Source organism: Carassius auratus, chromosome 7 (genome assembly GCF_003368295.1).
Source record: "Carassius auratus strain Wakin chromosome 7, ASM336829v1, whole genome shotgun sequence".
Classification (NCBI taxonomy): domain Eukaryota; kingdom Metazoa; phylum Chordata; class Actinopteri; order Cypriniformes; family Cyprinidae; genus Carassius; species Carassius auratus.
Window position 1 is genome coordinate 8,658,955 of NC_039249.1, and position 22,582 is coordinate 8,681,536.

A 22,582-nucleotide genomic window follows, 5' to 3' on the forward strand; every position below is an offset into this window, starting at 1 on the left:
GATTAAAGCGGGTATTTAAAGGCTTTTTACATAAAAGCCAGAGTGTTAATTGAACAAAAATACAAATCAAGTTTTTAAAGGATATAAAAGGTGTCGGTTATGAAAGGCCGACTAAAAACATCCTTAACCGGGACATATTTAACTAATGCCCATTTGCTTTCCTTATTAAAAAGAACATACCCTGCACACCAGGTGATTATTTTTAATAGAATATTTTCGACGGCAGGGATTAATGCAGATGCACTATACAAATTTAGCCATTTAACACTTTTGGATTTTTTTTTTTTTTATTACCGTTAGAACGCATTTTAAAAGGTGAGTGAGCACTGACCTCTAGTGGACAAGATCCTTAGCGCGGTTACTTACTCACAATCAAGTCTCCCCTCTCTAGTCTTCCTCTATATGATCTTCTTAATCTAATTTCCTTAGAATAACTGGCATTTCATTTTATACTAATGACACAAACTTAGTGATTCAGCTAGTAAACTTTTAGAAACTTACTGAGCCATGCATCCATTCCTCACAATAGCTTCTCATGATGTTGTGTTGATTTTTTTTTTTTCTAACAAATAATGGCACATTATAATGGCATTTCTTTTTAATCTTAGAGCCAGCTAGACATGTATTTAGATAACTGGTCATTTACTGAATTTAAAGTCCATGAAACAATACCAAATATATCCACATGCCTATTTTTTTTTCCATTTTGAGAAATACTTTTAACTCAAATATTTTCAATGTTCTTTACACTTTCAATAACACAAAAGGATAATGCACACACACTACAAAATGCTGGCCTCAAAACTTTTTAATGACTGTAAAATTATTTTAAATATAACTTAAGATTAAAATTTTTCCAACTGCATAAACCATAAAGGAACTATTTTTGAAAAGAGTAAAGTGAACATTCAGTTATGATGGATTCTGAATGAGACGTTTACGTGACAATACACACGTATATCTGCTGTATTCTACAAACAACAAAAAATAATGCAACTGCATCAGTTCTATATCCAGCTGGGGTAAAGAATCGTTCTGATAGAATAAACAAACACATTAATTGAACCAGATATTTTATTTTTTCCAAAAACTGCAAATTTATGCCACCAGTGCAGAAGCTGTGGAGGATTCGCTGTGGATGAAAACAAACAAATCAATCAGATAAATTCAGCAAAAACTCATTTTTTAAAGCAAGTCGTTTTTTTTTGTGTGAAGGGGACTGGCAGTGCTGGCACATTAAAAACCAAACTGCTAATTTACCTCCAAGGTTTATCTAGCACATCAGAAATATCTCAGTTCTTACAAGGGAAGAATGGGACAATGAAACGTGCACTGCATATTAGCCAAAGAATTTATTGTATTGTCAAAGTCAAACACTCACTACTTCCAGTTGGGGGCAAGTACTCTCTTGGTCTTGTAGTAGCGGGCAAGCCTATGGATTCTGCTCTCAACCAGAATCAGGCGGAACTTAGCATCCTTGTCCTGCAAGAACACAAGTGACAATGATGAGACAAAATAGCTGAAACACATTTGACAGATTCTTCCATAAAAAAAAAAAGTTACCATCTACACTGAAAAGATGCAGGACGTAATATGACCGTTTTATTACCTTTCTGTTCCTTTCCAAGTGCTTCCTCACAGCGACAGCCTTCTTGATGAGGTGGTAGAGATCCTCAGGCAGGTCAGGGGCCAGACCTTTGGCCTTCAGGATCCTAAGGATCTTGTTGCCAGTGACAAAACGCACCTGAGCAACACCATGGGAATCCCTCAGGATCACACCTAAGGAGAAAATGGCAGGTGGTATTAGTTCCGTAATGAAACTGTGCAGACACACAATACAGACATCTAATCCACAAATATGAAGACAAGATAGAAACGAAAGAAAAAAGATCTAGAAGCATTGAAAAAAAAAAATGAACAGAAGCATTCTCTTCTAGTGGAAAGCAACTTACAAATGTGGCACACTGCCATAACCATTTTACTAATTCAATTTATTTTATTCCTATTAGTTGATTGTTTCCTTTAATGCTCTTAATTGATTTTAAACTTGTCTTTGCATGATCACGTAAGAAAACTGCGCTGTAACAATCTTGTGAAATTACTGTTATACAATGGACCTGACTGCACTTGGTAAGATTCATTTGCTATCAATAAGAACTTACCGATCTGTGAGGGAGTCAGACCCTTCTTGGCCAGTTTGAAGATCTGCTCTTTAACATCATCGGATGTCAGCTTGAGCCACTAAAATGCAAAACAACGGACTATTTTAACAGCCTTGACCATCTAGATTTTCATTATTTGTTCCACACGAATCTGAATGAGTGGACTTACTGTGGGGACACTTCGTCTATAGGGCAGCGCCGACTGGGACAAACCCTTGCTAAAAAAAAATAAAGCATTTAACAGTTAAACATTTACTGTAAGGAAACTGTAAATTACAACTTCTAAACAATTTCCCTTTTCCTTCAGTAAGCCCCAACGTAAACGTGTTAACGGACAACAGGTCATATATATAAAGCATAGATAAGTAAACAAAAGGTTATCCCAAACCTAAAGGGAACATGAAATTAGAGTTGGACTATTAAATGTTCTGACGACTGCATAAATACATTTAGGTGGTGGTCTGATCAACCCTAATAACCGCCCAGCACATCTGACACACAAACGTAGGTTATGTTAAAATAAGCCAAATGATACCAGAACAATCAGAGCGCAGATAAACTGTCAATGTGAACTGAATCAGCGTGAAACGATCCTTCATGTGTCCGTCTTGCAGCGCCTGATTCTACATGTGCTGCCCTCGCGCTACACAGGGGAAGAGAACGTGGGACTAAATGTACTTCTCAAAACCTCTTTTCTAGCTCCAATGGAAACACATATTCCAGACTCAACGTGTGTTATAAGGAGTTAACCGTATTTTGGGTTGGTAGTGTGGCCTATAGAATGTGTTTTTAGCATAAAATAAACATTTACCCAGGAGCGTGCATACGACCCATGATGGCGGTTTTGAGAGCGAAGAAAGAGAAAGACCGAGCCGAGGCCGAGAGGAAGTGAAGTATGGAGGCGGAAGTGATGTCAAATATCACGTCCTGTCTGTTGATTTCAGGATCTTTTAAGTCTTTTTCATTTGCTGTTCTTTTTCTTTAACTCCCTTTTCTTTCAGACTTTAGTTTAGTATGTTAAATGTGATATTTGTATATTATAGCTTTTTCCTATTATTTTTTTCCAAATGTTTTACGGACGTCTATTTCTGTCATCGATAAATGCAGACAATTTCTCAATACATTGTATATAAAATATATTTAAATGACTTTTTTTATTCAAAAATGATATTTTATACTTAGTCTCTTCTCTCTCTAATTTCGAATCAACATTTTGGGTTTGATCAAGACAAGTTCTTTGTCATGAAATGCTATTATAATTCTGTCCATTATGTGATGTAATGGGTTTATGTTTTCATAATTTAGTTTATTACTGTCTGTCATCCTGTTATACGTGCTGTGTTTTGTCGTTTAATAATAAAATAAAATAAAATACACTATTATTTTTATATCCACCGGCCGGTGGCGCTATAAGAAAAGCCCACCTGCTTTAAGCGTGCTATGGAAATAGAACAATCGCATAGAACAGTAGCATCGTAGCATCTACAGAGTTACAAAATGGGCGGAGTATAGCCACCCTGATGAATAATAATTATCTTATTTACAACGCTTCATTGTGTACTTTTAAGCTTATTATCTGTTTAAAGCTTCTTGTTGTCTGTATATGGGTTTTAAGTATGATCCAAACATCTATTATTATTATTCTCCAAACATACACGCATAGTTACCACCTGTTACCCGATACATTTTTCAGCGCTGGTCAGGATGGACCAATCACAGGCGTTTGCGATTAATAAATAATGATTTTAAAATATTTGTATAGATATTACTCGGAAAATATTCTATTAGTATGAAATGTACTAACCATTATACGCAATAATTGTTAACTATTATGATTCTAGTGAACAAATGATTTAAAAGAAAAGATTATTATTTCAATGCGCTTGAGCGAGGAATCGCTTTCTGAGCCCCAACGCGCCCCCTTCAGGAAGCCTTCTATCCGTGTCATGAAAACAATATCACTAAACCCCAATATGAAAGTCAAGCGCTGTAAAATGATCTACGTGGACGGGCTCTCTACCTCCTCCTGCTGCTCTCTGCTCTGTTAGCTGAGCTCGCCTCTGTAAAGTCATCATCATCAATCCGAGATAGCGGACAGTCAGGAAGCCAGTGGTAATGAAAGGAAGCAGAAAACAACCGAGATAGCTCGATAGAAACCAATCTGACACCGTAAGTGCCATTATTTCATTGCGAATGGCCTTAAACCCAAATACAGCATCGATAATTCAACTTTTCACTAATAAAATGTCCAGCGAGTTTCGCCATAACGTCTAGCGTAGACTTCAGTCAAATGAAAGCTAATGAAATTAGCCTGTATGTGTCGAGATCAGCCAGTCTTTCGAAACACATTTCTGAAATGCATATGGCTTGCCGTACAAAACCATGTATATTTTGAGCGTCAGTTTAATACAGTGACCCGCTAACTGCCTGTTAATGTTGTTTATCCTTAGTAACGGGTTTATTGGAGAGCTGATCTGCCAATCATTGGCTGTGTCTCGAGCCCTACTGGGTTGCCTACCTAGACGCTTTTTCGAATTGTGCTGTCGAAAATATTTCGAATTGAATCTTCAGATTTATATGGAACTCCCAAAAACGGTAGTCGGGTCACTAGGGTTTGCGACATAACCAGTCAGTATCGCTATCTAATATGATCGAGCTGTCACCTCCGTCTAATGTTTCATCTATATGTGTGCTGATTTTTCCAGATGTCCTATTTAAAGGGGCTCCTCAGCAGCTGCCTTGTGTTGGCGAGTTTGATGTCCTTGGTCAAGGCAGTGCCGATAAGCATAGATAAAACTAAGGTGAAGCTCCCAGAGGAAACAGTCAAAGAGTCTCCCCAGAATGTGGTAAGATATTTCAAAAGCTAATTACAAAACAAGCTTTGGCTGCAAGTTATAGTAAGTAGACTTTTAGTGTGTGGATGCATAAATATGCATGGGTATTTCTGTGTGGAAATAAGCTCACAATTCTGAAAGCATTTACAAAGAAAGAAAAAACTGTTGTATTTAATGTATATACACTCATGTTATTTATATTTGTAGGACACTGGACTACATTATGATCGCTATCTCAGGGAAGTTATCGATTTCCTTGAAAAAGATCAACATTTTAGAGAAAAGCTTCACAACACAGACATGGAAGATATAAAGGTAAGAAATGGCATGGGTTTATTTGTGTCGTGTTGTACAATACAAAGGTCACGCAGAGCTAATCCGTTCATTCCTGCTGATTTCAGCAAGGGAAGTTGGCTAAAGAGCTTGACTTTGTCAGCCACCATGTGAGAACCAAGCTGGATGAACTTAAAAGACAAGAGGTCAGCCGTCTGAGAACCCTGATCAAAGCCAAGCAAGATATTGAAGGAGGGAATGGTAAGAATGACTGTAGAAATAATAACAGTTCAGTAAGTGGTCTTTTCTCCTATGTAGGTGTATTAATGAATGACCAGACCATAAACATAAAATGGGTCTTCAAAACATTCTCTGAACACTGTTCTCTCTCATGTTTATCAGATATTGCAGTAGATCACCAGGCATTACTCAAACAGTTTGAGTATCTGAACCACATGAACCCACACACATTTGAGGTTGAGGATCTGGACAGACTTATCAAATCGGTACGTCATTACTTCCAGTTACCCAGCTTCTATTATATTTCATTTAATTCTGTGGCTGTCACTTTAAATGCTTGAATATTCTCTTTATTTGATACTTGATTTTGGTCCTTAAGATAATCCTTACGGACAAGAACAAAGACTTTGCCAGGCCTGGAAATTACAATTTAATAATTTCTTAATATTTTCAGGTTTTCTTTTAAAAGTGGGACTAATATTACTCATTAAATATGGTACATACTGGTTAAAAATGTTTTTGAACTGTGTTCTAGAAATACACTCTAAAGGATTTCTGGAATCTTCCACATGCGCTTAAAAAGAACATCATGTAATACTCTTTGTTTTACATCCAAGAAACATTTCATGGCCATTTTCCTTCTTTTTTTTTCGCATTCACAAGATAATTGAAGACGAAAACATGTCAAGCAATTATATTTTAGTCATATTTATGATCTTGCAATATAGGCTACAAAAGATCTGGAGAACTATGACAAGGAACGGCATGAAGAATTTAAAAGGTACGAAATGATGAAAGAGCATGAGAGACGGGAACACCTGAAGACACTTGATGAGGAGGGCAGGAGGAAAGAAGAGGAGCACTATGAGGAGATGAAGAAGAAACATGCTGATCACCCTAAAGTCAATCATCCAGTAAGTCACCACCTATTTACTTATCTTAAAGGTGCTGTATGTAGGATTGACACAGAGTGGTTGAACTAGGTATTGCAGTCCAAATTAAAGATATTGGAGAGGGTTTTTTTCACCTGGCACCACCTCCTCAGACTTCAGCACACGTAAGTTGCCAGATTGACTAAACCAACATGAACGAGCGCATTTGATGATGAATGAAATGAAATATGCTGTGTTTTCTGCCAGCTTGCAACCCGGGGAGCAGAGACCCACATTCAGGCAAAAACACACATTTTCAAAGGAGAATAACTGACTGTAGCATTGTTTTTCAGATAAACAAGTATGTTAACCTAGCATGTTTCTTAAATATCTGCAAACATGTTATGGTATTTTAATGCTTTAGTAGGGTCAAAAACGTACATACAGCACCTTTAATGTTTGTGATTTCATTGAGGATGTGCTCATGTTTGTCGGGTGTTCTGTTATGTAGGGTAGCAAGGATCAGCTCAAAGAAGTGTGGGAAGAGGCTGATGGCCTGGACCCTGAAGATTTTGACCCCAAAACATTCTTCAATCTGCATGGTAAAATATTTTTGCTTGCTTAGATGAATTCTGCATATGAGAAGGTTAAAATGACATGCTTAATGTTGGTCTTTGTGTGTGTGTGCGTATTGCAGACACAAACGGAGATGGCTTCTTTGATGAACAAGAGCTGGAATCCCTGTTCACAAAAGAGGTATACAGTGTAATTATAACAGTTGCATAATTCACCACAGAATACAAATAAAACATAATTGTAGTTATAACATGCTCTGCTATTATATAGCAGCAAATGAAATGGCTTCTATTGTGATGTTTTATTATTTTTTTCAGCTGGAGAAAATCTATGATCCAACTAACGAAGAGGACGACATGGTTGAAATGGAGGAGGAGAGGCTGCGAATGAGAGAACATGTCATGAACGAGGTTAAATGATGAATTCTCTTTGTATGACTTGGCAACTTGTGGAAGACTGACGATATCCCTGGGGGGGATAACACATTTTTCTAAATCTGTAATCTCCTGGCCTTTACAGGTTGACTTTAATAAAGACAGACTGGTGTCCTTAGATGAGTTTCTTGTTGCCACAAAGAAAAAAGAGTTTCTTGAACCAGACAGCTGGGAAGTGAGTATGGTCACTCACTTAACAGATATTCAGACCATTGCTTAATACCCACTAATACACGCTTTCATGTTGGCCTAATTGATTGCCTGAAAGCTTAGTCCTCTAATTAATAAGGAACAACTTAATAATTATCTTGGATGACCCCAGACTCTAGAACAGAACCAGGAATATACCGAAGAAGAGATGAGAGAGTTTGAGGAGCATTTGGCCAGGCAGGAGGAAGACTTGAATCTGAAAGCGGCTGACCTTCAGAAGCAGAGAGAGGATCTGGAGCGACAGCAGGAGCAGCTCAATGCTCAGAAAGTAGAGCTGCAGCAGGTGACTGAACTGATTTGTCTCATACCTGCTCAATGTATTAAAAAAAAACAACAACAAGAAGAGTTGTTAAAAACAAGTAAATGAAAAAAAAAAAACTGTTCTGTGCGTCATCCTTATCAGGCTGTGGAGCATATGGAGCGGTTCAAAACACAGAAGGATCCGCCTCTGCTTGAGATACAACGTAAGTAATACTTTCACTTCAGACATATAACCAGATACTTGAGAAGGTTACACTGGCTAGCTATTCTTACACTGGCTTTTAAAGGTGAGATCCACTGACATGTTATTCTAGGTTAACCGTATTGTGAAGACGGTTAAAGAAACATTATATCAGTTATTTTATGCAGTGGGTTAACATGGTTTCCAGTGCCGTGGCTACATGCTGTGAAAGAACAAAATATTTTAATAAATAATATACCAACACCATTATTCCAAGCCATACTTGAATTTTAACCATTTACATTTAAAATGAAACATGTATTTTAATAGTGACATTACTGAAATGTTTTTTTTTTTTTTTTTTTTTTTTACATTTAAACATTTTATTTCAAAAGCAACATTCTTGGCAAATATACTTTAATGTTAAACATGTAACATTCTTGACAAATGCACTAGAGTTTTAAACATTACATTTAAGTGTAACCTGTTATTCTTGGCAATAATACAAAACACTTTTATAGGAGTTGAAGGGAATGCTGTTCCTGAGTCACTAGGACATGACCAGCCTCCTGTGCCCCCCGAGCACCAGCCTCTGCCCCCAGGACACCAAGATATCCCTCTAGAACAACAACAACAGGATGCACCCCAAAATCAACAGGATCTAGGACAGGAACGCCAAAATGTACCCCAAGAAAATCAGCCACTGCCTCCGGGGCACGATAGCCCACCCCACGATGGGCACGATTCTCCACAGATGCCCCTTGACCACAACAATGTGCCATAGAAAGGTCACATGGTTACTGACCTCGCACCAGAGACTTCAACAAACAGTACCTCCTGCCCAGTCAATGATTACCTGCATTTGTGTGCTGCGGTTTTAACTAATACGGAATTGGCTGGGTTTGTAAGCATAATACATTTAATGCAGACTTTGCTGTGTGATATAAGTGTTTGATTTTTTTTTTATTGAAAATATCTTTTTCATACGTTGTGGTTATTTTCTTTTCCAGCACAGTGGATTGGATGCGTGTACGCTTTTGTTTTGCACATTTATGTTTCTGGAATTTTAATGACCATAAAGAGCTACTTTAAACCTAGTTGTGTGGTATCAGAATATTGTTGAATTGTACTGGACGTTTTTAACTGATTAGGGCTACTCTGGAGTTTAAATGTTGCTTACAGTGGGAACTTTGAGAGTGAGGTCAATAAAAAAATCTAATTGTAAAAAGTTTTCTTTTATGAACAAAATACATAACATCGCAGTGAGGAACATGCAATGATGGTAAATGGGTATTTTAAAGTGTAACATTAAAATGTAAAGTATTTTTACAAATGCACATTCATTCATTCTGTTCAATTTGTGCATAGAGTTGTAAAAATATTTAAATAAGCATTTTTAATGTTTATGGTTTTGTCTTCTAATGGTGCCAATTAAATTAACAACTTTACACAAAAAAGGGTTAGGATGCAACCCCCCACACTAATTGCTTACATCCTCTGCCCATATTAATTAAACTGTTATTGTGATATTACTTCTTCTTTTTTTTTTTTTTTTGCCACAAGTGCTGTCTCCTGAGCGTGACTTGAACAGAACCCAACACTAGCTTCACAAGTTTCCTGTTATACTTAACCAGTCACAAAACATTGAGAAAAAAAAACCCTGTGCTGCAGCAACTGTGCTTTAAGATATTAAATGCACAAGTGTGCTTTAAGAGTTTAAGATATTAAATGTGCAAAGGCCATTATGGCTTCAAAAAAGATCCTCTCTGCTCTCATATCATACCTAATGTGTATGAATAACTTTTAAAGTGTCTTGTCCTTCAAAAATCATTTATTAGTTAGCATTAATTCTAATCAACATTGATTGGAAGAAATACAATGAAGCAGTCATTCAGCCACATACAGTACAATGCATTTCCTGTAAACCATTTGGCTGAGCCAAAAAAAAAAAAAAAAAGAGAAAAATCATGTTACAATACAGTAAGTACAAGTAAATTTTTCACATTCACTTAACAGTTCGTTTGGCCAAAAACTAAGTGCCTTTGGTATACGGTGTACTTCACATTAATGATCTAGCGGCTGTTTCCAGCTACCAAGTCGTCATTCCACCAAGCTCAATTAAAATCCAGACACCCATAATCAAAGGCACGTGTTCTGTCTCAACTGTGTAAAGGCTGTGCAATAGCATATGATTGAGAGAAAGCTTTGAGAGCTCTGAGCAATTACAGTACTGGGAGTGCTATCGTCTCATTGATACAGTGTTTTTCCCAAATCCATTGGTTTTGTCCTTACTTGCTAAGATGCGGTCATCTAACTACATGGTCTGGAGTGGCATGGCTCGTGTTTGAGAGTCCAAACGGGTGGAGCAGATAAAAGGGTGGAACAGTGCTGATAATGGCTAAAGGACTGGGTTTAGCTGATCTGTTGGGCAGCCATGGGACCCATTCCTCTGCTGGACCGATACAATCCCCCTCGTCCTGAAAGCCAAATACATCAGAAAATCAATGTGGAGTTAAATAGTCTGGACACATTCCATGATGTTTTAGGGCCAATAACATAGAGCTCTTTCCACACTTTTCAAATGGTATTGTTTTCATAAAACACTCATGACGTATGTACATTATGTATCTAAAAACCACAAATGTTAAATGCAAACCATCAATCCCTAAACTACAACATCAGATCAGCTTCATATATATTTATAGCATTTAAATACGGTCACAGTTGGTCTGTAGTGAAACGTGTAGCAGTCTGGCTGTTCTTAACTATGAAAAAGTGAAATGACATTATGGAGATCAATTTGGACTGCAAATTAAATTAAATTCAACAATTTTAAGCAGCAATTAAAGCTAACGTCAGTAGCAACATAAGTATTCTCAACAGGACTCTCTGAAATAATCACATGACAGAGTATCAGATTTATTTTTATAGCTTTCCTTAAATTATGTAAAACCTACATAATAGCTTCTAATGTCCATGTCACAATAGATTATTTAAAAGCATATTCTACCCCAAAATATATATAAATGTATTTTTTTGCCACGGCAATTTGCCACAATCACCCTCACATTATTCCAAACCCATAACTTTTTTTCTGACAACAAAAGGAAATATTTTGCCAGATGTTCTTGCAACTCGTTTTTATACAGTAAAAGTGTATGAAACCAGTAAGAATCAAAAGTGACAGTAAAAAAGTTTATACAAATTTTATAATAAACTTTGTATTTTTATCATGGTCAAAGCTGACTTCAATTGTACATAAAGCAGTGTCAATCTGGTAATAAATACAGGTTTGGCATGACAGACATTTTTTGTTAATTTTTTGCTATTTTTTGGCTTGAGAGAAGCAGGAAAAGCAGTGCATTGGCTATGGATTGATTTGGAACAGCATCGTAGATCATGGAGCAACCTTAGGGCCATTTTGTTGCATCAATGCTTCGCACCCAATTGAAGGAAACTCTTAATCTTGTTTGAAAGCAGGATATAGTACATGACGCAAGAGGCAGAAAAGCAAACAGCAGAGAAAAACGGACCGATAAGCGGACCAATCACCTGCCTCCCCTTGAGAAGACTAAAGGAAACAAAGTCAACCTCCAACACTTTAATAGACAAAGGGTCACAGGACAGGTGAGAGGATTCGAGCATGGAGAGCAAAAAGAAAGCAGCAGCAGACAAGCAGGTAATGCAACACATTTTTATTGAAACATTCTCTCAAGGAGTGACATGAGCATACAAAGGGCAGGACAGCTGAAAAAAAAACCTCTTTAAATGAAATGGGGTGAAAAAAAAAAACAAACAAACAAAAAAAAAAAAAAAAAAACAACAAAAACAAACAATTAATGCCTTCAGTACCCTTTACACAGGCAAAGACCAAGTATGGGAAGTGGGGAGGGTCAGGCCAACAAAATATCAAAAACACTCCTATGGTTTGAAACCAACAGTGGCCGTTATCTTTTTGCATTTTATTTTATAATAAAAATAAATTAATGAAAATCTTTCAAGTTTACAGGAATATTTGTTTTAAACGAACTGGCTGAAAAATCACAACACTGACAGTTTCAGCTCTCCATTGTGTCTCTGTAAAACACATTAGTATATTAAAACTATCAAAGCAGGCTTACTTTAATCAATAAGCCAAAAAAAATAAAAAATAAAAAAAAACATCAAAACAAAACCACTGATAGGAGTAAAAATATAGGCTGGGGGAACCATTCTCAATAACTGAATGTTCAAAGTGGCCAAAAAGAAACAAGTCTTCCCAAAGATTTTAGGATCGCATCGCTTGAGCATTACCTCGAGAGCAACCTCGAGGTCCCTGGGTAGCTCCTCGCTTGAAGCTTTGCTGATATCCATCCTGAAAAAAAAAGAAAAAAAAGAAAAAACACAGGACTTTAAAACATACTCTATTATGGTAACGCATACATGACTTCTCAAGTCTCCACAAATCTGCATGGTGTTTGTTTTCTTGAAGTTACCCGTTGGTAGGTGTTGTTGGAATAATCTCGCGGAGTGCTGAACTGAGTTTGACCGTATCCGGTGTTTGAAGTGTTGGGGAATGGAGCACGGTACGATCCATCGTATCCACCTAAATGGTTAAAAAAATAAAATAAAAAAATAAATAAACATAAGGGTGTGATTTCACCCTATTTTTATTTTACATTGAATTTCAGACTAGCCTGTCCTTTCTCACCTCTAAATCCATTTGATTGTCCACGGTAGCCGTTCAAAGCCCCTCTGGGATTTCTGGGTCCACCTCGTGGCATTGCTCTGTTGCTGTAAAAGGACTGTCCTGGTCGCCCAAACCCTGTGCCCTGCCCCGAGGGCTGCTGAGATGCAGCCTGGTGTCCCCCTGCAGATGGAATACCTTGGTCTTGAGCATGGAAAGGGCCAACTACAAAGAAACAAGCATTTTTTTATGAACCAATTAGTTATAATAGTTTACACTTTTAAAGGGATACTCCACCCCAAAATGAAGTTTGTCATGAATTTTGGAGAATACAGGCAGCTTACTCTTCTGTGTCAGCAATGCCTCAAGGATAAATTTGACGTATATTTATGCTTTGATTTGAAAGAAAAATGCGCATCCTTGTAAGCTGCCTGTGTACAGCTCATGTTCTCAAATGGTGCTACGCTGATATGGAGAGACACAAAGGAAGCAAATTGTTGAATTAAATCGTTATTTTTGTTTTCTTCGCATACAAAAAGTATTGTCACCGCTTCATAACGTTACGGTTGAACCACTGATGGCAGATGGACTTTTCTGACGATGCTTTTCATACTTTTCTGGACTTTAACAGTATATTTTACTTGGCAGTCTATGGGACATTCACAAGCCTCCTGGTTTTCATCCAAAATATCTTTTGTGTTCCGATGAGGAAAAAAGTTTTTACGGGTCTGGAACAACATTGGGGTAAAGTGATTGACAACATTTTCATTTTGGGGTGGTGTATCCCTTTAAAACTATTAAATGGCATGAATGTAGCAGCCATTCTTTTACCTGACTGGAGGGCTTCTTGAGGCATTTCCTGCTGCTCAGCTGGAAGCGTGCCTTGTGCACTGAAGCCTTGACCGTAGCTACCCTGATACTGACTGGAAATCTTTTGAGAGTCCATCTCATTGGTTGGAGGAACTGGAGCATTCATATTGAATACCTAGTGGAGGAGAGAAAACAGTTCATCTATATTTGGTCGTATCATGCCACATGCCAGCCTCTAAGGCTGTTTTCATGGCACAAACAGGTTTGAAAAAAATATGGTAAATAAATGATTAGACATTTAAAAGGAGATAAAGGATAGACCAATAGATTTTATACTAAGATAAAAATTCAAAGACTGTTTTGGTGCACTAGTCGATGCTTTACTAAACATACTTCAGAAAACATTTTTCGAATGTTCACTGACTGACAGTAACACCTCATCCACAAATGATATACAACAGGCTTGAACACGATAAACTCAAAAGTTTCACATCCTTAAAAAAAACAAAACAAGCCTGTCAAGGGCCATTCACGCAGAATGCGTTCTGGCATGTAAAAACACTAGATGTGGGGCAGTGGAAAGAAATAAGCCTAAGGTTTAAAGTTGTATTTTTTTTTACAGATTTTTTTTTTTAGAACAATGCATCACGTGTGAGACAACTGCAAAAGCTGCAAGACATGAGCAGAACAATCAAACGTGTCAGACACTTGTTTACAGAGAAAACCAACGTGTAATGTAATGCAAAAGTGTGTTCTTTGTGAACGGCCCCTTACACAACATGAAAAACCAAACAGAAGCAGAATGGAGAGACAAACTCTGAGGGGGTGAGTTTGGAGAGGGTGGGGTAGACAGGTTGAGGCCTACCGCTTGCATGGACTGGAATGGAGCTGCGTTAACGTTGATGCCACTGTGAAGGGGTTTGGAGACAGGCTGAAACACCTGGGGCTGAGAGGAAGGGGTGGGGGTCTGTTCAGACGACAGGGGCATGGAGACCTAGGGTGTATATCCTACATCACTCACATATCTAAGCCAAAGTGTACACACAACTGCGTAACGGCTGCGGTGTTCGTCATTACCTGCAGGGGGTCAATGGAGTCTGTCTGTGGTCGGGGTTCAGAGTTGTGAGGGGGCTGATAGGGAGGGGGTGTGGAGGAGTAGGTCTCCTTTTGAGCGGAGACCATCGGGACCTGGAAGGCCAAGGAGAGATTTATGAAAGCCATTTCAGTAATGCCGTTTCAGACAGAAACCACTTAAAAGCATGTTTCTGCTAATTGTACGTACTTGCGTGGGTTCAGGCTGCACAGAAAGAACATTGTGTTGGGGTAGTCGAGATTCTGTGTGAGCAAAAAAAAAAAACATTGAAAGCGTAACATTTTAGGATTCTACTGGCAGGAAATGTAGTAGTATACATAGAGAAAAAAAAAAAAAAAAACGATAGTTACTCCTAAATTCTAACATGCTGGCCACACACCAGACGATTTTCAATCGATTTTCAATTTTAAAACCATGGGATACCATAGACATGACAGTTTCAATGATTTTTAGCCATGGGTTGTGTTCTATCTCAGTACTCTGCTTTGGTTGCTGCCAAGTTTCTGCTAACATGTTTGATATTTTATAATTTGAGTTCGAGACACTGACTCGATTGGGAACAGTTAAATAATCGTAATGACACCACACACAATAGAGGATTTATTTTGCCTTCAATCGGGCCACACCACCCGATCATTTGGGAGAGCAAATAGACCTTAAAACTTGTTTTTAAAAATGTATTGTGCAGACAGCCTAGCTGAAACAAGATGGAAGTACTAAAATTGCTTTAAAAAAGTACCAAAAGCCCAAAAATATCAACAACCTAAACTATGATATAAAAACTAAGACTAATTCCAAATATTAATAAATGCGGTTACACTTAAAGTGTCCTTGTTGCAGTCTAATTGTACATTTAAGTACTGAGTAATATTAATTACATGTACTTTATGTTTAAGGTAAGGTTTAGTGTGTTATTATGCATAAGTGAAAAAAAAATTTTTTTTAAAATAAAATCAAGCCCTTCCAATGTGAGACACCATAAGGGCGAATATATAAGAATTTTACCAACCTGGTGGACAGCCCATCTGCACAGGTTTCATGGGCTGCGCAGACACGATAGCAGGATCTAGAGGCGGACCCTCAAACTCCAGCATGGAGTCCTGTGTCACATTACATAGGAGTTAGAAAAGACCACTGCAACCCTTGAAGTATTATGAATTCTAAATTCTGCAGTTTACCTGCATGAAGTTGAAGGTACCCTGCATTTGAGCCATGAGATCTTGGACTGCCTGCTTTCGGACCACGGGATCGCTTGCAGGGGGTGGGAGGACGGCGTTCAGTGTGTGTGGTTCTGAGCTGACCAGAGCCGGGCTCATGGCTGAAGGTGGCTGCTGTGGTTGCTGGAGGGCACTTACTGCCTAAAAAAAGCAATGATCAGTGTAAACACCATTTGGCCGAAAGTTGCTAACAATTCTGATGCTTTCTTTGACGAATCAGGTCTACTATACCTGAGAACTTGTGTTCCACTCTGCTCCTTGTTCTTTTTCGCTGCTGTAGGTGGTTTCTGGAATGAACTGTCTGTTTACAAACTAGAAGAATAAATAAGTGTTGGTCATTAAGAACATATGACTGCAGTTGTGTAGCTTGGAGAATGTTTTCTTGCTTTCCACAAAATAAGGATTTACATAAATCATGTATATCTATTTAATGCTATGTCAGATTCTTGGTCTGTTTTCATTGCAAAAACAATAAAACAATACAAGTATAGCAAATACAATAAAAAACAGCAAACAAACAAAGTTATATCACACACTATTTATTTTTAAAGCATGTACATAATACAGGGCTTTTCACACTGTGCGTAACATCGGTTAAAAACTATTTTTAAACACTAGGTAGAGGAATGTTTCACACTTGTAATTCGGGTTAGCACTGCTTTTTACCTATGGTTATGAAACCCAGCTCGCAAGCATTGTTAGCATAGCTTTTGCCAAACTTGTGTAAGAATGTTTCAGCTAGATGCTTGGCAGCAGACACTAGCATTCTCAGCTCTGTCAAAATGAAAGCCCCATGCGCTGTCAAAATAAAAGTTTGATGAATCGGCTAAACTTAAGGCAATAAAAATTGCGGTGTAAAAACAAAACGAAGCAAGATAGCCAGGTTTGCCCATAGACAGTAAAAGAAATGGACACAGCGACCCCATTGGATTCAACGGAGAAAAATGGGGTCAATTGGAAGCACGTGCTTCCTGGGGGTCGGGCGTACTGTGCAGACTCAAACTGAGCTGGATGACGTAGATGTCACGTGAGCAACCTGTAAGTCTTCTAATCGCTGTGCCAAGAGAAATCTGAATCACCCACTGAATCTTGCAGATAAGGAGAGCGTGAACAGGAGCAATTTTGGTAAGTATTCTGATTAATTATCGTCCTTGACTTTATGCCTCCACGTCCCTCCGATTGCCTCATAGACAGTAAAAGATGGTCTGCAAGCTTCTCCTCCTCTCCATACGGTAATTTCTCTAATGTGTGACAGAGTTGCTGGTTATGCAATCGTTAGCCTATTTATTTATTTTTTCTACAAAAACTGCTTCTACAGGACCATAATGTAAGATACAAGGTAATGGAGCCTTTTACACATTTTCGTGTTCCTTTAGAAATAATTAATGGACAAATGGAGTCTTTAAACGCCTCAGATGTAAAGTTATTCGCTGTCAAAGTGACGCCAAAATGAATGGGAGTCAATGGAATGCTAACAGCAGGTGGGGGTCCGCTAGCCAATGGCGGCGCCCAGGGGTGCTTCAAAAAAATATGAAACCCTGCCCCCTTGGGTGTGCCTCACATCCTGAAAAGTGAAACTTTGGGCTCTTTGATCGCCCCCTGGTGGCTGGATGCAGTACAGGTCATAAACCCCGCCCTCTCCATGTAAATGAATGGGACTTGAGACAAAATAAATAATTATGCTTCCAATACATTTTTCAGAAAAATGATTTTGCTAATTTAAGGTAGTTATCATCACGCTGATATAGGTTAAATTGTTCATTATTGTGATAAGTTTGATTTTAGCAAGTAATTTGATTCTATAAAAGCACTGTGGGTCATTATGATTGACTGGGTCTGAGGGAGTGAGGGTGAGAGTCGATGATACTGTGGCTTCACCTCAGGACTCTACTGCACCGAATCGGGCTCCAAATGCATCTCTACTGCGCAGACTCAGGCTCCAAATGACACAATTTACTCAAGATGGCAGCCGCAATTCTGAGATGATTTGACTTCACTTTTCTTTAGTGGAAGGAATAGGAGACACGTAGTCTGTCTTTTTTACGGCCTATAAAGATAACCCAGGATTCCTTTACCTGGTGTATAGAATGACTCAGAATTAACGTTTATAAGTGTGAAAATCCCTAAAGTGTGGTAATATAAATTCACACCTCTGTCGCTTCAACCTCAATAGTTTCTGTGTATTCTTGAGTGGTTCCCTCTGTGAAAAGACAAGAACAGTGATGTGAGCAGTCAGCTGTGGGAGGAAGCATTTCTTTGCTCTGAAATTTGATGTCTTTGTTTTTACCTGGCTCAGCAGGGCGTTCCTCGCTCTCTGATGACTCTGCTGCTGCGGCTCCTGTTTCCTCTTCACACACTCCATTCTCATATGTTTGAGCACGATCAAAGTACCCACTTAGCAGCATCTTGTCCAAGCTTTCCTTAAGGGCTTTGTCTGTTCAAGACACACAAAAAAAAACAGGTTAACTTAAGGGGTCAAAGTTTAGCAAGCCCCAGTTAGTCTGTTGGCAGATTAGAACCACATCATCTGGACTCAAAATGCATTTTTCTTCACTGCAGGTAACTTCAATTTAGCCAACAAAAACTACAACAATATCAGCAAACAAGGTCTCATTGGCTGAGTCTGCAAAATTTGATCCTATCATGATTCCCATCCTCTCTGTAGGACTACGCAGACAGGCCCTGTCCATCATTAAAACCTCCAGCAGAGAGGCTTTGTGTAGACCACTGGCTGCCTGCCCAGCTGCTGACGTGGGTCACAAGTCAGCACCAAGCATTGCTGCCCCTCATGGGGCTGAGACAGAGCACAGTTTTCAAAAGCCATGGCATGTGCCACTATTCATAGAGAGGCCAAGCAAGGGATGGACCAATTGGTATTCAGACTCACTGGAGAGCAAATATTGGTTTGATCATACAGTCAGCATTGCTCAAAACCGTTCTGACAAGTGTTAAATGCAATTTAAAAAATGAATCTGATAAAAAAAAAAAAGACGAAAAGCAGTGACTCACAAAAAACAAAACAAAAGAATCTTTAAAAACAGGTTCTTAACTTTCATGAAACTATCTCAAACTCACTCTTGCGTTACCAAAAATCAGAGTCACTCAAGCTATGAATAGTTCAGGAGGAAAAGTTCACAACCGACTCAATTTTGTTTAACACTTTTGGATTTTGTTCAAAATAAAGCAGAGACATTTAATGTCATGCAAGTCCCACTAGCCTAAAATGTACATCACTCAATTGAAATGTTAATAATGTACATGACTGGAGTAAAAAAAAAAAGAAAAAAAGTTATTGTTCTGTTTAATAATATTGGTATTCTTATTGGTAAAAAAAAAAATTAAAAAAAAAAAAAAATACACAAAAATAAAAATCCAATTTATTTTTATTTATAAATTTTTTTAGATGTATAAAATTTTAATTGTATAGGACATTTTTATATATATATATATATATATATATATATATATATATATATATATATATATATATATATATATATATATATATATATATATATATATATATAAAATCACGGTTTAAAAAGTAAATATTTCAGTTCCAATTGTAAGGCTTAACTGTAAAGTCTGGGGGAAAACATTCCTTACATGTGGTTCCAGCCACGGCTTTATCCCTTCCTTCCAAAAGCTCCCACAAATGCATGGATGCTTCCTCAAACTGCTCGGCCAACCTGGAATCAAAAAGCATTTTGATAAAGATATTGAAAAATGCTAAATCTCCAAACTCAAATGAACTGAACAGGATAAATGAACGGTCCTCACCTTACACTAGAGTCCCGCTCAGGCCCAATTAGCTTATAGAACTCATCCAGGCCCGATAGCTCTGACTCAGTGAGTACGGGGGCGTCCCCACTGGACTGAGTCAGGTCCTGCCTCACGCCTTCCTCCCCCAACTGCTCCAGCAGGTATTGCACCTCCAGCACTGCTTTCAGTCGCTTGCGCTCCACTTCCTCCCTCTTCAGCTGCTCCCGTCGTGCCACCTTTTTCACCGTTTTCTGGATCTACATGCAAGCAATCAAAACATTTTATATAAACTCAGCAAAACAAACAGAGGCGAGGTGCTGTCCCACAGCATTATCGCTTTGAGAGGAAATAAATACTGCATTGCATTAACAGTTTTAGATTAGTAGGAGTAAAAGTGAATATAGATGCTGAGATGAAACTAATGCTGGGTGCCAAGTACAAAACAGGGTCATGTTAGGTAAACTTCAATCACAAACACACACATACCTCCACATTTAAAGCCAGGAAGTTCTTCTGCAACTCACGGGCAAAGTCCAAGTTGTGTGCCACCTCTGGAGCTTTAGATAAAGCCTCCTACACATTTGAAACAAAGAAGCATATGTATTTAATAAATAAAGGAACAGAGCTGTATATGTGAGCACAAAAGACTAGAATTGAATAGAGTATAGTGCACATACCAGCTGATCCTGGTTGAGACGTTCTCCTTTGTTCTTCCTTGTCTGGTAGTCATCCAGCTTGCTCTTAACAGAGAGTTTGCTTATGTTAATGGCCAGGAGTGCCATGCAGATTAAAATGTAAATTACAGATAATTCATCAGATGCAAGCATCTTTATGTCAAGCTGACACAAATTATACCACTGAGCAGTCCACTTTCACACTCTATTTCTGGCTTATACTCATAGAAAACTAAAACACATCAGTCATTTCCTTTTTTTTTTTTAAGAAGCGTTCATTAAACTTCGCTAAAATAAAACAATGAAAACTCTAAAAAAAAAAAAATAATAATTAATCCATGCCCTAATTTTAATTGCATTACTGCCATTTCTAATGTGACATCAACTACAAAGTATTAAGAAGAAAAATGAAGATGATAAATATCCAAGTGAAATAGGATATTTAATGATGAGGGGAAAAAATGGATGAGATGGGACTTGATCCATCGTGGCCATTTCATGCTATAAATGGAGCCAGTTACTTTAGTTGATTGTGGTGATCAACTGGCCGACAATAACCACTTTTATAAAACTCAAATTATATTTAATAAACTCAATATCCATTAAATCAATCCTTATTTGCGGTTATCACCAAAAGAATTCATTGATTTTATGCTAATCTGTATTACATTACTGGTAGGGCTGCAGGATTATGACAAAAATCTTAATTGTCAATTATTCCCGTGAAATTATAATTGTGATTATTAATTACAATTATCACAATTTACATTGAATGATGTTTATACCATTGTTTGACGCAACTGTATGACATTTTTATATGATAATAAGCAGAAAACACTAACTGAAAACTTTGTGCTCTTTAGTATTAAGCCTCAAATGTTATACTTAAACTAAAATAATGGGAAAAACCCCTTAGATAACACGTACAAAGAAAAAAATGCATCTTATGCACACAATAACATGAGGACTATGAACGATTTATTTCCACTTTGAACAATTACGTAATTGTGGCACCAATAATTGTAATCGTGATTAGAACTTTGATTTATTGTGCAGCCCTAATTACTGGATCAAGTACTGGCAAGATTTCCAGTGAAGCACTGGTGAGATATAAAAACAAAACTTTTCTTCAGAATTACATGTATTAAACTGTGCACAATATTCCCAAGACTGGTGTATTAAGTAAGTAAATAGGGTCAAGATTGATTACACATTAGCAGTGACTTACCTTTTTCTTTTCCATGTTGCGGACCTTCTTGTCAATTACACCAAGGACTTGCTTGAGGGCTTCAGATGGCGCAGCGGCCAAATCAGGACTGGAGGAGTGAACAGCATTTTCGCCAGTGGTCACTGATGGCATCTGTAAAGATAAAGCCAAAAAAATACTTACTTTGCTCAGATGACAAAAACAATAACAAAATAATAATTACCTACATAATGCATGGAAATAAATCATATTTAATCTAAGGTATCTTCAATGATACACTATATACATTGGTCAGAAACAATCAGATTTTGTTTTTCTAAAACTAGTCAAAATCTAAACTTACTTTATGGTCCAGAGAGCAAACAAAGGTCTATCAGTTATCCCAAATGAAGACTCAGAAACCCACATCTGCCTGGGACGAACCTCAATTTTCCCAAAACGTCAATTCAGATATACTTTAATTACCACTCATCCACAATACAACAGAAAGAGAACGACATTTCTGCAGCACATTTAACGTAACTCGGCATAATCTAAAAAAGCTTTTAGGTCTAACTAGCAGACTCGATTCTTTTTTCTTGGCCGGACGGTCAGACTGCTGACCAGCAGCACATCCCTTGAGCTCTATTAGCGGCACAACAGAAGAAATGAGCCATCAGCCATCACATAACACACACGTAAACATATACACACAAAAGCGCTGTTAGAGAATCATACTTCAATCGCGTGCTATTAAATTTTCCAAGTTAGCGGACTGTGAACGTTAGCCGCTAGCTTCAGCCCGTCGTGGCTTTCATGGATGCAGAACACTGGTCACTCTTTTGATGGTAACGTCTTACCTTTACTTTCAAAGCTTTGAAAGATATATTTGTATGATACAGTTGGATTTCAGCGTTTTAGATGATATTTTCTGTAAGTACAACAGACGCTCCCCGGCAACTCGAGCAGCGTCGCGAGTTTCGTCTTAACAATGCAGAGGCGCTGAAGGACCCTTATAGGCGTCTGTGTTTGTGCCTGAAATCATCTCCAAAGGCAGGTACCATTTTGAAACGGATTTATAACCAAGTTGACTTTCGTTAAAATATTATATATATATGCAAATATATAATA

The 22,582-nt window shown here is 37.9% G+C and overlaps 3 protein-coding genes and 1 non-coding gene across 7 annotated transcripts; 1 reads left to right on the plus strand and 3 right to left on the minus strand.

Annotated features, from left to right (window-relative positions):
- Positions 1-1,056: 1,056 nt before the first annotated feature.
- LOC113105755 (40S ribosomal protein S13) lies at positions 1,057-3,074 on the minus strand. Its single transcript, XM_026267026.1, has 6 exons — positions 2,974-3,074; positions 2,332-2,380; positions 2,163-2,241; positions 1,610-1,779; positions 1,382-1,482; positions 1,057-1,132 (listed from the first exon to the last, which is right to left on the minus strand). Exons 1-6 carry the CDS (start codon positions 2,994-2,996, stop codon positions 1,099-1,101), a joined length of 456 nt encoding a protein of 151 aa, XP_026122811.1. The 5' UTR covers positions 2,997-3,074; the 3' UTR covers positions 1,057-1,098.
- On the minus strand, positions 1,204-1,333 carry LOC113106671 (small nucleolar RNA SNORA19). The gene has a single exon (XR_003292544.1). It is a non-coding gene; the product is annotated as a small nucleolar RNA SNORA19 (small nucleolar RNA).
- Positions 3,075-4,149: 1,075 nt separating the features above from the next.
- Positions 4,150-9,271, plus strand: LOC113105757 (nucleobindin-2). The gene is made up of 13 exons (XM_026267031.1): positions 4,150-4,331; positions 4,868-5,008; positions 5,204-5,311; positions 5,398-5,530; positions 5,672-5,775; positions 6,238-6,423; positions 6,893-6,983; positions 7,079-7,137; positions 7,275-7,367; positions 7,477-7,566; positions 7,714-7,884; positions 8,005-8,065; positions 8,565-9,271. Exons 2-13 carry the CDS (start codon positions 4,868-4,870, stop codon positions 8,825-8,827), a joined length of 1,500 nt encoding a protein of 499 aa, XP_026122816.1. The 5' UTR covers positions 4,150-4,331; the 3' UTR covers positions 8,828-9,271.
- A 585-nt stretch (positions 9,272-9,856) lies between these two features.
- LOC113105756 (caprin-1-like) lies at positions 9,857-22,475 on the minus strand. 4 transcript variants are annotated; one of them, XM_026267029.1, is made up of 19 exons: positions 22,312-22,474; positions 21,494-21,625; positions 20,269-20,331; positions 20,078-20,164; positions 19,610-19,848; positions 19,436-19,518; positions 18,117-18,263; positions 17,980-18,029; positions 16,061-16,141; positions 15,791-15,970; positions 15,622-15,712; positions 14,802-14,854; positions 14,597-14,707; positions 14,385-14,465; positions 13,541-13,694; positions 12,734-12,934; positions 12,519-12,628; positions 12,337-12,397; positions 9,857-10,520 (listed from the first exon to the last, which is right to left on the minus strand). In XM_026267029.1, the coding sequence occupies exons 2-19, from the start codon at positions 21,623-21,625 to the stop codon at positions 10,456-10,458; spliced, it is 1,989 nt and encodes a 662-aa protein (XP_026122814.1). In that variant the 5' UTR covers positions 22,312-22,474; the 3' UTR covers positions 9,857-10,455. The 4 variants fall into 4 exon arrangements, with proteins under 4 accessions (XP_026122814.1, XP_026122813.1, XP_026122812.1 ...); XM_026267028.1 differs by having other exon boundaries at positions 12,734-12,892; positions 14,385-14,513; XM_026267027.1 differs by having other exon boundaries at positions 14,385-14,513.
- Positions 22,476-22,582: the final 107 nt, after the last annotated feature.